The sequence below is a fragment of the Coturnix japonica genome, chromosome 1 (assembly GCF_001577835.2).
Source record: "Coturnix japonica isolate 7356 chromosome 1, Coturnix japonica 2.1, whole genome shotgun sequence".
Lineage (NCBI taxonomy): Eukaryota > Metazoa > Chordata > Aves > Galliformes > Phasianidae > Coturnix > Coturnix japonica.
Window position 1 is genome coordinate 100,873,456 of NC_029516.1, and position 13,894 is coordinate 100,887,349.

General features: G+C 35.8%; 1 protein-coding gene across 10 annotated transcripts in view; it reads left to right on the top strand.

The window, feature by feature from the left end:
- Positions 1 to 13,894, top strand: part of CASK (calcium/calmodulin dependent serine protein kinase) — a 182,348-nt gene that overhangs the window by 117,706 nt on the left and 50,748 nt on the right. For 7 of the 10 annotated variants that reach the window (XM_015884899.1, XM_015884890.1, XM_015884915.1 and 4 more), the window contains 2 exons: positions 2,184 to 2,201; positions 9,947 to 10,068. In XM_015884899.1, coding sequence (XP_015740385.1) covers positions 2,184 to 2,201; positions 9,947 to 10,068 — 140 coding nt within the window. The remainder of the gene's footprint in view (positions 1 to 2,183; positions 2,202 to 9,946; positions 10,069 to 13,894) is intronic. The other 3 variants (XM_015884958.1, XM_015884907.2, XM_015884941.2) reach the window with 1 other exon arrangement.

The following is a 13,894-nucleotide window of genomic DNA, read 5'->3' on the forward strand; positions in this document are numbered from 1 at the left end:
GAACAGCTCAAATGAGAAGACAAGTGTAGTGCAAATGTATTTTGTTAGAAGTTGAAACATTTGATTGTTAGGTTGTTTGTCTTCAGAACATTGTAAAATACCAGTTTCTCAAGTGAGTTAAAGTTTTGGATATTTTTAATATGCTAAAATAAGTATAAACCAGAACTAAACAATTAGCAGTTCTAAAGGCTAAATATGACGCATGGGAAAAATTGACCCAGTAGAAGGTAGAACTTGACCATGAAATTTGTAATTCAATTTGCATTCTGCCAATCTTCCCCATCCTGTTCCCTTCAAACCCCACCCTTTCAGGCCCTCCTATCACTTGACTGCATAGTAGATAAGGCAGAGAAGACAGAGGTTTTCCTCTCAAATCGTACGATAACTGTTTTTTCTGTGATGGAAGAGACCAGATGTATAATTTTCAAGTGTTTCTTGGGCTAAAGAATGAGCATCACCAGAACAAAAACTTGAGATTTTTCTGAAATCAGTTGCCCAATTTGTTGCAGACCAAGGAAACAGTGTGGAATTGTTTCAAGTTTTGATTTGGGAATTTGAGTATAGGACAGCCATTTAGTTCTCTCTGGAGTCTTAGATACGTTCAGGATGTTTAGGGTTTTACGCCAAATCTACTGAGTCGCTATAGGAGTTAAGCCGGTGGATAGCTGCATAATTGAATTCTAGATTAAAACACAGCTTGCCTTTTAGTTAAAAAACTTTCCTCTATAATGCATGCTTTAATTTCTTGGTTTGTGGTGTTGCTGTTCTGGTACGTGACTAACTCTTTCAAAGTAGCTTATGAATTTCTTGTAAGGCATTTTGTATTACTGTATTTTGGTATAACCACACAGAAAGTAGAACATCGTATTAGATGCAAGACATACTGACCAAATCATTAACTTAGTGGTTAACTTAGGCTACAAAATAGCACTGTTGCAGCACTTTTGAGCATTAGCATGCTCTCTGAGCTCTACAGTAAACGTATAGTATGAGAAACACAGAAGCAGTGCTTTATTATTGTAGAGTAAGCAGGTATTTTAAGTTTGCACTGGTGTTTGTGGCATGTTTCTTCAAATTGCAAGGGAAATGTTTCTTATGACAGTTCTTTACAAATACTTTTTAATATTTTATATTATTGCTTTATGTAAATAGTAAAGTTCATACCTTTTTTCTTATTAGACTCTTCTGTTATAAAATAAAAGCCCAATCTGACAGGCTTTCACAGTGGGATCAAACAACAAACATTTGCCCATGTTGTCTGATTGGTTTTAAACATCCATGGAACTAGTTCAGTTCACATGTATTTTTGTGGAATTTACATACTATAAAATATGAGCAGTGTAAACTCTTGGCTTAAGAACTCTGTCTCAGCTGTGTGAGGAAGAAAGATACTATTATGCAAATACAACCACTGATTTTCTAAATATTTGCAAAGCATCTTCTGTAATGTTTTAAAGTATATGGGAAAAGGTAATAAATTGTATTCACCCTATAATTTACTGTTACTATTGCTCAACTAGTTGTGCAAGTCTGATTGACTGTTGGTGTTAAGATCCTAATTCAGAGTATGTCCAATACTTCATTATTATTGTCGATTATTTGGTTGTTTATCTTTTTTCTGGTGTGTTTAGGTACAAAAATGAAGTATCAGTTAGCAAGTCAGCACTGATTAAAATCAGAAATAAAGTGTGTTTATTTCCAAATGGTTCTTGTAATTAAATCACTGAAACTTTTGTTAAATTATTTCAGTACAACACTGCTAAATTCTAATTAGTAAATGTAAGTCTGTTAAGTAATTAATAGCAAGTTACACTTCACTAAGTGTGTTATAATAGTTTATCATTTCATTTGCTATGATCCTCTTTAAATCATTTTATCTGGGAGTTTTTTTTCTAAATAGTGTAGTAGTGTTGGAAAAAAATCTGCTATTACAGAAGCTTAACACTGTATATATGGGCTAGTCTTCCAATGCTTGTTTTCCTCCTATCCCACCCTACAAGTCCCACTTGCTCCACACATGGAAACCATGTTATTAAAAATTAAAAAAAGGAGGTGGGGGTGGTATTGACGGTTGTTCATACTGTTTTGTGGTGAAGTAGTATGCTAGGCTGCAGCTTTATAAATTGCTTGTTCTGAAATCTTCATACTGTTTGTTGTTTGTCCAAATGCTGCCTTCCTACTAGGACTTCTAGCAGCAGAAAGTAGGTATCCCTTTGTTTTCCTTTAAAGCATAGCATTCAGCTATGGTGCGTGTCTTTGCATGTTTAAAAATCAGCTTTTTTTTTTCTTTTTTACTATTTTCAGTTTTAATACTGCCTGTTCAAGAAAAATAGCCTGTATGTTGTGCTTAAATCTATCTATAACTTTCAAAATATAATTAACCTGTAATACTATCATTTTCCAGGGAATTCTGAGTGCTGCAGGTTAGAGGCAGTATTAAAATTAACTGGGATTTTTGTCTAATTGTTTTTGATATTTACAATACAATTAAAATATAGTTACATTTTCATTAAATTAATACAAAATAAAGTTGTTTGGTTTTGCATTTTAATTCCTAAATTAATGTTTTCATGGACTAATGACTTTTTTCTTCTGAACACTAAACATAAACTGTAGCATTAGTTCCATATTATCTTCTCGCTGTACCTTTGCATGAAGTTTCTTATTGTTCTGTATTGACAGTGGTATGTGATATATGCATTGTATAGGTATACATATACAGTGGATTTAAATAACTATACAGTCTGTGTCTCCTTAATGAAGAAATATTACTGAGATGTAGGGTGGATGTTCTGCTGCAAGTTAGCTGCACGCTTTGTGCAGACTGAAAGCACAAGTAATTCTAAACTTGCAGAATGTGCTAGACAGAAGAACAAGTGTGAAATGAAACTAACAGTTTAACAAGGTTGTTGTTTATTTGATTCTTTTGATCTTAGAGATCAGAGAGCTTGTTCCTGTACCTCCTACTGCCCCCTCTCAGAATCCCCATCCAATAATACATGAATGAGAGCTCAGTAGATTTTTATATTAAATTTCTGAAACTGTTATTTGTTTATAGTTGTTATAAAAAAAGAAGCTGTCATATAAAACCTCAGCCAATGATTTGGTTTTGGAATGAGCCACCTTCAGTAAATCTAATGAATAAAAGTCAGTGCTGCCCTCTTACTGATCAGAAAAGCATTTCCATACATTTTTGTGATGAGGAAGAAAGTACGTAAAGAAGTAGTAGTGAAGGGCACTTATTTGTTAAGGAACTCCTTTGTTTAGTTGCATGTAAGCATGCAGTTTGTGAGGTAAAGGTCTGTTCTGACCCAAGGCTGATAACCATCCTGCTTGTGTCTAGTATCTCGGAGAGAGAAACTGGGAAAAGGGATTGGCAACCTTTGTGTAAAGGTCCCAATTACAGAAGGAGAAGAAAGCCAGAGATATATGAACTCGTAGTGCCCCTGTGTGTGCAGAATAAAACAAGGGTCTATTTCTTTTCATTTTCTCCAAAGTTTACTTGCCTTTCTTTCCTTCTGTGTATTCCTGAGATATTATTCCATCTCCCCTCCCACCCCTTTTTTTTTAATTATCTCACTTTCTTCACCATACTCTTCCATCACACCAACTGCTTTTTTTCAATGGTTTCATTATAGTCTCCATATAGTATCTTTCTAGTTCTCTACCTTTACTTTTCCTGATTTTTATGTATATATTAAATATATATGTACATACATACATAAATCATTATTCACTTAAATGCTTCCTATTAATATTCATAGAATTGTGTGCATGTAGGATAGAGTATTTGTAAATGTAGAAAGTACCTAAACTTGGCTCTTTGGTTTCAGTACAGGAAGCAAGAAGTCACTGAACACTTGATAGCTGAAAGTAGAGGAGCCCTTGTCTGCCATTTTGTTATGATGAGTTGATTTTGTAATAATGAGTTGACTTCATTCAACTCTTGTGTATATATGTGAAACATGCATCTCCTACCTTATTTTGAACTATAGTATATGTGCATACTTCAGCTGTCTTCTGTCCTTACAGAAACGGTTGCTCTGGAATGAGCAACAAAGAGCAGCAATGTGAAGTTAGAGTCATCTGAGCTCCAGTGATTCATGCAGATGTGGTTTAAAGTAATGAAGAGCATCTTATCCTCAGTTGGCTTCCCATTAACTTAAAGAGTTACATCTGCACACGTAGTGGATAGGTCCTGTCATTTGTAAAATGATCTTTTCTTACCTTTAATGAAAACAGGATATGTTTATCATTTGCTTTATAGGACCAGGAGGAAATAGAGGGGTTCTTTCTTGTACACTATTAGCTTCTGTCGGATGCTACTGAGACAAATGTGGCTTTTTATATATAGCATGGGTATAGAATGTTATAATTACGCTGCTATTGAGCATAAGCATTCATGTATTGCTGGAAAAGACAACCTATCTTCCATGTGTGTCTCAGCATGATTTGAAAATCTCAGCAGAAAGACATGCCGTCATTTCTGCAACATTTTGATGTTTTTCTTAATTACCTGCTACGTTAAACATTTATGTCTTGTAGTTCATTCTAATCAGATGCCAACAGAACAAAGCTAATTGGAGGCACAGATTTGTACTGTCATCATTAAGCAGGTAGATTCAGTATATAAGTCTCACAGGAGTCTTAGTGCAGGAGGAAGGAATCTTTGAATGACTTGTCATGTTAATTCTTTTTTTTTTAATACATGAAGCTTGAATCTCGCACTGCAGAGTTTGTAAGCGTGACATCACTGCAGCAGATGTGCTCTGCCTTAATCTCATTATATTTAAAAGATTTTTTTTGCTTTTGTTTTTGAAAATAACTGCACTTGATAATAATACCCAAAGATTACAAAGTGCCTTCTAAAATGTGTGTGCTTAGAGAGACAGGATTGTTCTTTAATTTCATTTCCACTGACTGCACACAAGAAGGCAGCCATAAGATTAAGTAGGAGAAAGTTGCTCATGTTGACTGTAGATTAAATGGCTTAAGAACATAAATGTGATATATAGGGAAACCACTGATAACAGCCAATCATTGGTTAGTCATTTAAAAGCCACTGTAAAATCTCCAAAGCAATATATATATATTATATGTATTATATATATATTATATATACACCTATATATAACATATAAAGTAGTTGACAACCTGTTCCAAATTAAGAAAGAGAATGAACTGAATAAAAATGAATAGTTGATGTGGGGAACTAAAAATAGTACTGTACAGTTCTACAGATCTAAGGGGGTTGAATCTTGCCAGTGTGACTTTAATAAAACTGTACTATTATTATAATAGCTATTACAACATCTTCTGCAGAGTCATTTTTTGGAACACTAATTGCAGGAGGCTTGGAAAAAGGTCACAATTGTATAGTTCTGTATTTAGAGAAGGTCAGGCTTCCTTTCACAAGTTTACAATGCTCAGAGGAGGGTTTATGATTGAGCAAGATTTAAATAAACGTCTAATCATCAGTATTGAATAAAAACAAGATTTCTCCTTTTCCTGTCTGTTTTTCAGCAAGATCTAAGTCTTTTTATCTGAACAATCTTTTAGTCAGAGAATCGGGGCCACATAAAAAGAAGCCTGTAATTGTGCTGCCTGTTGCATGAGACAGGAAGTCATTTCTACCCACCATGTCTTCTGGGCCTCAGAAGAACAAACTTTTGGGGGTGTTTGGTGGTGGAGTCATATTTCTATTGCAGAATGTGGAGTCTGTTTCTTAGATCAGTATTTTCAAGAATTTTTTTATTATTTTTTTTTTTTAATGTTCAAGAGAAGGATTAAGGAACTGTTTTCTATCTCTAAAGATCGTTCCTCTAGCAAAATCACCTGTTCCAGGCTGGAATAGCTAGATCCAAGGACAAGGTAATAGCATTCTATTTTACCAAAGCTGCTCCTACTTGTAACTGGATGAACCATGATGATCTAGCCTCCAGTGATGACCAGCTCTGCCTGAGAACTACAACAACTCTGCAGACAGAATACAGATTAAGACAGATCTGTATCTGAATGATTACCTCCATAAATTAGGGAAGTACCTGTGATGACTTTGAGCACACACTGGACAAAGAAAAATTATCCAAGTTATTGTCTTATATAGCAAGTAGGTGTTATAGTAAATTAGTGTTATCCTTAGGAAGTCATTCTATTAACTAAAAAAAAAAAAAATTAGTGTACTACTAATGACTGCAGAAGTCTATTTTAAGGATTCTGGCTGTACTGTTTCTTTGTCTTTAATGTGAGAACCCATCATTTTCAGCCTTTTGGAGGCATCAACACAGAGATAACTGTGAACAGTCTCATCTGTACTTTCTTAAGCAGTCTTATAAAAGTACAGAAAAAGTGAAGTTGTATGCATGGCCCAGGATACTATCTCTTGCGCACGCTGAGAACACATGTCCAGTTACATTAGATCTCACAACACAGTCTTCTCACAGAAACACATTTCGTGCAGGTTTTGTTTCTACACCAGTAAGAGAAGAATTTTCTGCTTTTGTCACTGTCCTTACAACCTTTCCTTCACAATCATTTGTGTCTATCTTTATAGTAACTTGATGTGCAGGATGTCTTCTGACCTAATTAGCTTGGGCAAGTTCAGTGGCAGTAATCAGCATTTTATAGCCAAGTTTACAGACTCTTTAAAGGAAGTCAAGTTGACTAATTTTTTAATTTTTTTTTTTGTTTTCTAATATTTATATTTTTTTTATAATTTTTCACATGTAGAGTCTGTAACTGGAATAGATCATTTGAAATCTAAGCTTTGGATTGTATAAATGTGTAACAACTCACTTAAGGCTTTCATTCTCTATACTGATGCTAAAATGGCTGCATTTTCAGTTATGAAAAGACATCAAATGCTAATTCTGGAGGATCTTTTTCGGGATGAATGTTCTACAGAAATTGATGGATTTTATTTAGTATCTTTTATCTGAATTTAATATTCTCCTTAATGGTATTGTTAGGCCTTTAAATAAGTGTTTGTAACAGAGCTAAATGTTCAGAGAGGTGCCTGTAGAAATATTCTGTCACTATTTTAAACAATAATATGCTCTCAGTCCATTGCTGCTATGCCATTTTCTCAGGCAAATACATACTGTGATTTGTAAATGTGTGATGATGTTGAAAGATACGGTAGCAGATAAACCACAAGATTGTAGGAAACGAACAACATCAAAAAAATCTACTGAATATGTGATTTTGAGAGATTAGCGGGGTCACTATCAGAACTTGACATCAGATTTGTTTAAGGATATTTTTGGAGACTTTCTACTACAGCCACCTAGTCAATGCAGTCAGTGGGCATGAAAAAGACTGAGAGCTCAATGTTAAGTGTTCTGGAACTTCCAGATATTCAAGACTTTTCAGATGCAATATTAGAAAGTAAGTATTATTTCTTTCTGAAAGGCCACACTTGTTGAATGTGATTCCATAATAACATATTGTAGCTTAAATAATACTGTCAAATAAACAATAAGATGGTCCAGAATATTCAGTCATTTGCAAGTGAATAAAGACAGCTTCTAGCATTCTTCTCATTGGTTTTGGCTTCAGTTCTTGTGATTCTGAGCACTTTCAGGAAGTATTACGAGACTCTGAAATATCTGAGCATTTGAATTGTATCTTCTCTCAAGTTTTCCTTAAAGTAGGCAGCCCAAATAGACAGAAAGGGCTTTGAGCCTGGAAAGCAAAATTTTACTAGAAAATAGTCAATTTAAGATCTGAGCTTGGTAAGAAGAGAAATAAAAATAAATTCTTACAAGTTGCTTTCTGCTAATCACATCCTAGAAAGTCAAGCACTTTTCTTTAGGCTTGAGAATCTCCTAAGTCTATCAACCTTTAATGGATATCCTGAAAATGCTAAGCACAGTGTCATTTCGTCCTCAGGTAATAAGTTTATTCCATACCCCTGAGGCTTAGTTGTGAATATCTCTTTGCTCTTACCAGCACCAGGTCCTTGTATTCCCTTACTTTTTCTGCTGTGTCTCCCAGTATATAAGGTGTGGTACAGATAGAAGAATAAGGAAGATTCCTTTCAACTGAATGTGATTTTTCACTGTCAAAGATGGAGCAGCAGGTTTTTCTCTTCTTCAGCATACCAGATCCAGTGTTCATCAGCTACAGTTTCTTATGATGAAGCCACCACTTTTCCATGGCAGAGAACTAAGCCTTATTGCACATGTCCCATAACTTGTAACCTTGCTGTTCAGTAACTGAGAGAAGAACCTTAGCATAAGGAGAAAATAATATAAAGATGGCAATAATACAAGAAGGATGACGATAAATATCTAAAGGGTTACCTATAGGAAAAACTCACCAGTATAGAAGCCTTCTGTCTGACTGGAAAACATCAAAGCAATCTCCACAGAGGAGCAACATCCAAGAGATGCTGCCTTAGTGGTGGTCAGCCCTTAAATGAAGTCTAGAAGAGGTGGAGTCAAGCTCCACCCCTTCTGGGAGCACAGCTGAATTACCCTCACCTGTGCTCCCACAGCTGATCCAACACTTGCCTAAGCTGATGAATCAGAGGTTCAGGCTGTGTTTATCAGTTTCTCATACACCTTAGATTGATTTTTTTTTAGTAAATGGAATATAAAGTTTTGAAGATTTGTAATTTGCTTATCTTTCTGAGCATTCAGGTCATAGAGCTTACATAGTTGTGTACTTCATTAACTTTATTCCAGGTTTTCAGAGAAAGAACTAAGTTTGACTCTGTGTGTGTTTGGGAGAAAGCTGGTTTTTTGCTTTTATTAAAGCTGAAACTTTTTGAAAATGAAATGGCAAAAGGGCCTAAGGTAAGGAAGGCTGGAAAGAAGTGTTGATGAAGTAGGAGGTGGAATTTCAAGAAATATAGCTTTTTTTTTTTTTAGAATTTTATTTATTATCTCATGGCAACAGGACACTGCCAAATTAGTAAGTAAGCAAAAGAAATACATTAATAAGAAATTGCTGAAATGCAGTGTGTAGAATTTTGTATCCAGAGTAAAGGATTTATTTTTTACAAAGGATTCAGCAGTTTACTGTCAGACGCTGACATTTTTGCAGGCTAGCACTAAATAAGATACTGTCTTTCTTGTTGCTCATGGCACTGTAGAAAATCTGAAGACATGAGCTGTAGGTGTTTAGACAAGCCAGGATTAGCATTTTTGTAGTGCACACAAATGGCAGCTACAATCGATACCTGATTTTTAAAACAAGTTGTTTCACAAAGAACCAAAATGGACTGTTTTTTGGTGGATTTATGTTGTGTTTCTTAATTCTTTCCAACTATGAGTTCAACTTTCCTCATGGATTTTCACCTTCCATAATGCGTCTTAATTCTCCATCATGTCCCTGTATACCTCATTTCTCCTTTCACCTTTACCCATTAAATATCATCCCATCTTCCTATCACTCAAAACATAGCAATTGTTTTATCTGGGTCTGAGGTACTAAGACAAACAGAACAAACTGAACAAAAAGCTGAGCCTTTTTTTCTACTCCAGAGGACAAGATCTTTCTTCCTTCCTTTATAGAGATGCTGATTTTAAAACAAATTTGTGAAAGCATTGTTGTGTTTTTTTTCTGAAATTTCTACCAGTTTGGAATACGTCAAAAAACTGAAGAGAGGAAAGGCTGGAGTAAAAATGAATAGACTCACAGTTGCACAGATAATCCAAGTGACTTCGTAAGACATTGGTGGAAGCCACCCTAAATAGAACCAAGCAGAGCTTAATAAAAGAAGGTTTTAACCTCTCTTCAGTTAAACCAGTTCTTAAGAATAATTGCACTATAAGTACTAAGTACTGTTGTTATACTGAAGTTTATTTGGTGTGTTTTGCTATAAAACTGTGACTTTTTTTAAGTTCCTGTCAGACTAAGTGAATTTCCTTTTCAGAACTTCAGTTTACTGTGAGTCTTTACTGTATTGATTTTTTTTTCCCTTCTGTTTATTGCCCCATAGGAGCAGTCTCACAGGTGCTGGACAGCCTGGAGGAAATTCATGCACTTACAGATTGCAGTGAAAAAGACTTAGATTTTCTTCACAGTGTTTTCCAGGATCAACATCTTCACACGCTACTAGATGTAAGTTTTCTTGGATAAGCAGTATTTGTTGTTCATTGGACAATATTTTGTTTGTTGTCACATGCAGAAATCCCATTTATATTTCTTAATAGTTCTTAACCAAGCAGACATAACAAGAGAACATATTGTACTGTCTCTAAAAATGTGTGAATTTGTGAAAACATACAATTTTGAGGTAGAGCTGTTTCCTCAGTTTCAACTATTGACTGCAACAGGGACCTTCAATATCACTGCAAGGTTATAGTTCATCCCTCACATTCAATTCCAAGACCTTCTTGGAAGGACAAATTCAGAAGCTTACCATGTTTTCATTGGCTTCTGTGTCTACATGATGTTGGGATCTAAAATGAAGGTCAAAAAGCAGCTGAAAAGACATTCTCAGGTTTGATTCCAGAATATATTGTGCATGTTTATATGAGCATTTTATGTTAAAGACTTACACTGAAGGACTTGTTTTCAGACAAAGCTAAACCTTTTCTAAAGCAACCTACATGTTACACTGAAAAAACACTCAGATGAAGGAAACATAGAGGCCTAGGCTATGTGTACATAAGCAAGTACCGCAGCACAAAATTAGCAAAACTGTAGAACACAAAAGTTTACGCTGAGGACCCAATGTCAACAATTCAGTGTGCTTGGAGGGCTTTCCTTCTAAACTGGTCAGACTACAGTTCTTCCTATTTTAGTCATTTGGAAATAAATATGCTCTACTAACACTGATGTGAAAGTTGAAGAATGGTAGGTTGGCATAATCAGAGGATCCATTCAAAACGCGTTCCTCAATCAATACAAAATGTTCATATAATAATGTAAATGATGACTGTTTAATTACTATGTCTTAGATTTTACAGCCTAGAAACCTCAGTGAATATCGTGAATTTGCTTTTTATACCATGAGAGACACAAAAATAAGAGTCATTCCAGCTCTTGTAATAGGCAAGTAGATGGTTATAGTAGTAGATACCATAAAGGGTTTCTGAAAAATTGTTGAATGCTTTAGTTCCAATAAACAACTTTGCAGGGGCATGATCCAAATACAAGTGCTACCTTGTTTCTTTTGGTATCTAAACACTTTGAATGTTGTAGGTGATTTGTATACCTGTTACAAATTGTTTAGTTGTTGGTGATTGTGGGACCAGCTGTACTCAGAGCATCCTTAAAATTTAGAGGATAAAAATCAGCACATACTTCCATCTGGAACAGTACCCAACCTGCATGAACTTTGTATGTGTAGAGTAGGATATAATACAAGAATGGTGGCAATAGATAGCCAAAGATTATCTATAGGAAAAACTCACCAATTCTGATGCCTTCAATCTAGATGGAAAATGCTGAGGCTGGTCACCCAAACTCCACAAAGGAGCAATCTCCAAAAGAGATGCTGCCTTAGTGGTGGTCAGCCCTTAAATGAAGTCTAGGAGAGGTGGAGTCAGGCTCCACCCCTTCTGGGAGCACAGCTGAATTACCCTCACCTGTGCTCCCACAGCTGACCCAACACTCACCTCAGCTGATTAATCAGAGGTTCAGGCTGTGATTACTAATGTCCTACACAGTATGAGAACATAAGACTTCTGATAAAGCTTTCTCAAAACACAGCTGCTCCTATAAGACTCAAGGAATGGCAGATAGCTAGTTCTTAAGTGATGTGGCACATTGCTGTGGCACAAGAATTCACAGTGTAGTCTTTGCTCTTGATAACTTTTTATACATTTTATATTAAAAAACTGGTTAAAAATATATGAAGCATGTAGCAATAAGGGATTAGGAGTTCGTGACTTTCCTGAATTGTGTCTCCAACATTCCATCTTACAATTTGCATTAAAATGTGAACGTTTTTATCCCAGCATGAGTTCCTGAAGGTTAAATTGTTACTTTTTTATATTTCATGTTGCACTACAGAAGGTTGATTAGTTAATATTAACAAGAAAAAGTTAAAATCTGGGCAGAAGGAAAATAACATGAGGATAATAATAAGAACCTAGATACCTGTGTCACTCATGCAGGAAGGTTTCACATATTTTTTAACCATTATGTGAACCTCAAGAATTTCAACAAAACCAAGTGCAAGGTTCTGCACCCAAGATGGGGCAATCACAAGCACAAATGCAAGGTGAATGAATAATGGATTGAGAGCAGTCCTGAGGAGAAGATATTGAGGGTGCTGCTTGATGAGAATCTCAACATGACTTGGTAACATGCACTTGCAGCCCAGAAAGCCAGACATATCATGGGCTGCATCAGAAGAAGCATGGCTAGCAGAACAAGGGAGGTGATTCTCCCCCTCTACTCCACCCTTATGAGACCAGAGCTCGAGTTCTGCATACAGCTTTGGGGTCCCCAACATAAGTAGGGGATAGAACTCTTTGGAGAGAGTCTAGAGGAGGGCTACAAGGATGAACAGAGAGCTCGAGCACCTACCGTGTCTAGAGGAGGGCTACAAGGATGAACAGAGAGCTCGAGCACCTACCGTGTGAAGACAGACTGAGAGAGATGAGTTGATTCAGAAGTCTTCTGGGGAGACCTTATAGTAGCTTTTGAGTATCTAAAGAGGACCTGTAAGAAAGATGGAGTGGGACTCTTTGCTGGGGAGTGTACCAATCAGACAAAGAGTAATGGTTTTAAACTAAAATAGGGTTGGTGTTGATTAGATATATGTCATGGTTTTATAATTAATAATTCTTCACTATAAGGATGGAACATTGGAACAGGTTGTCCAGAGAAGCTGTGAATGCCCTGGAATTGTTCTGCACTAGGTTGAATGGGGCCCTGGGCAACCTGATCTAGTGGAAGGTGTCCCTGCTTGGACAGTCCAAGTGTTCCTGTTTGGAATTAGATTATTTTCAAGGTCTCTCTGAACCCAAACCATTCTAACTGATTCTATTATTATTATGCCATAATATAATTTCTTGGGTTTTTTTAAATCACATGGCCTTAATGGAAGTATTTGCTGAGTGATAGGTCTTATAAGCATTAACTCAGGCTTCTGTAATGGTTTTGCTTTTTTCTGTTTACGGTAGCAGTTGCATGTGAAAGACTGAAGCGAGATACAGACTATTATTTGAAAGAGAAGGTTTCAGTAACTAGAGGGAGCTTTGACTTCTCCTTATGTGTTAATGCTATGCCAATTTCTCTCTGAACTCTGAAAAATTCATCAGTTGTATTTGAATGAAGTTCTGTTTGTGAAACAGTTTATTCCTTTCAAAATATCTGAGGTTAACAAGGCCACCAGAACAAGTCACCTGTGAAGCACTATATTCCACTATGTAGGAATTTTCTATATCATCATGAAGTTGTGGCTGTCACTTTGCATTAAAAACTACTGTTCCTCTTTCTTGGCCTTTTACCACAGTTAGATTTGTTCTCATGTTCCTACTCTTTCTCAAGAGTTATTCTTATTTTTAGATTAAGCGCATGATGATAGATCATTCCTTCAGCAAAAATGCCTTCTTTTGCTGCTGAACTAACACTTTTTTTTTTCTGGGAATAATAATAATAATCTTTGTATTAAGAGCATAAGTTCATTTGTTTTTTTCTGGATAATAAACCACAAAGTAGATGATGTCAGTGAATCATTAACTGAGGTGCATTTCTGAAAGCTGTAGAAAGCAGGACTGAAAGCCATAGAAATGGAGATCCTTATCATCTCATTGACTGTTTTTAATTGACTAATTTTTATCCACTTCAGTTAACTGTCATAAGACTCTTTCAACTTGGGTGCCAAAGCAGTTCAAAACAAAGGAGGATAAGGTGACATTTGCTTACAAAGTAATTTATGTTCTCTCTGGGCCCAGTCCTTCAATATACCCGCATGTCCTTATGTAATCTT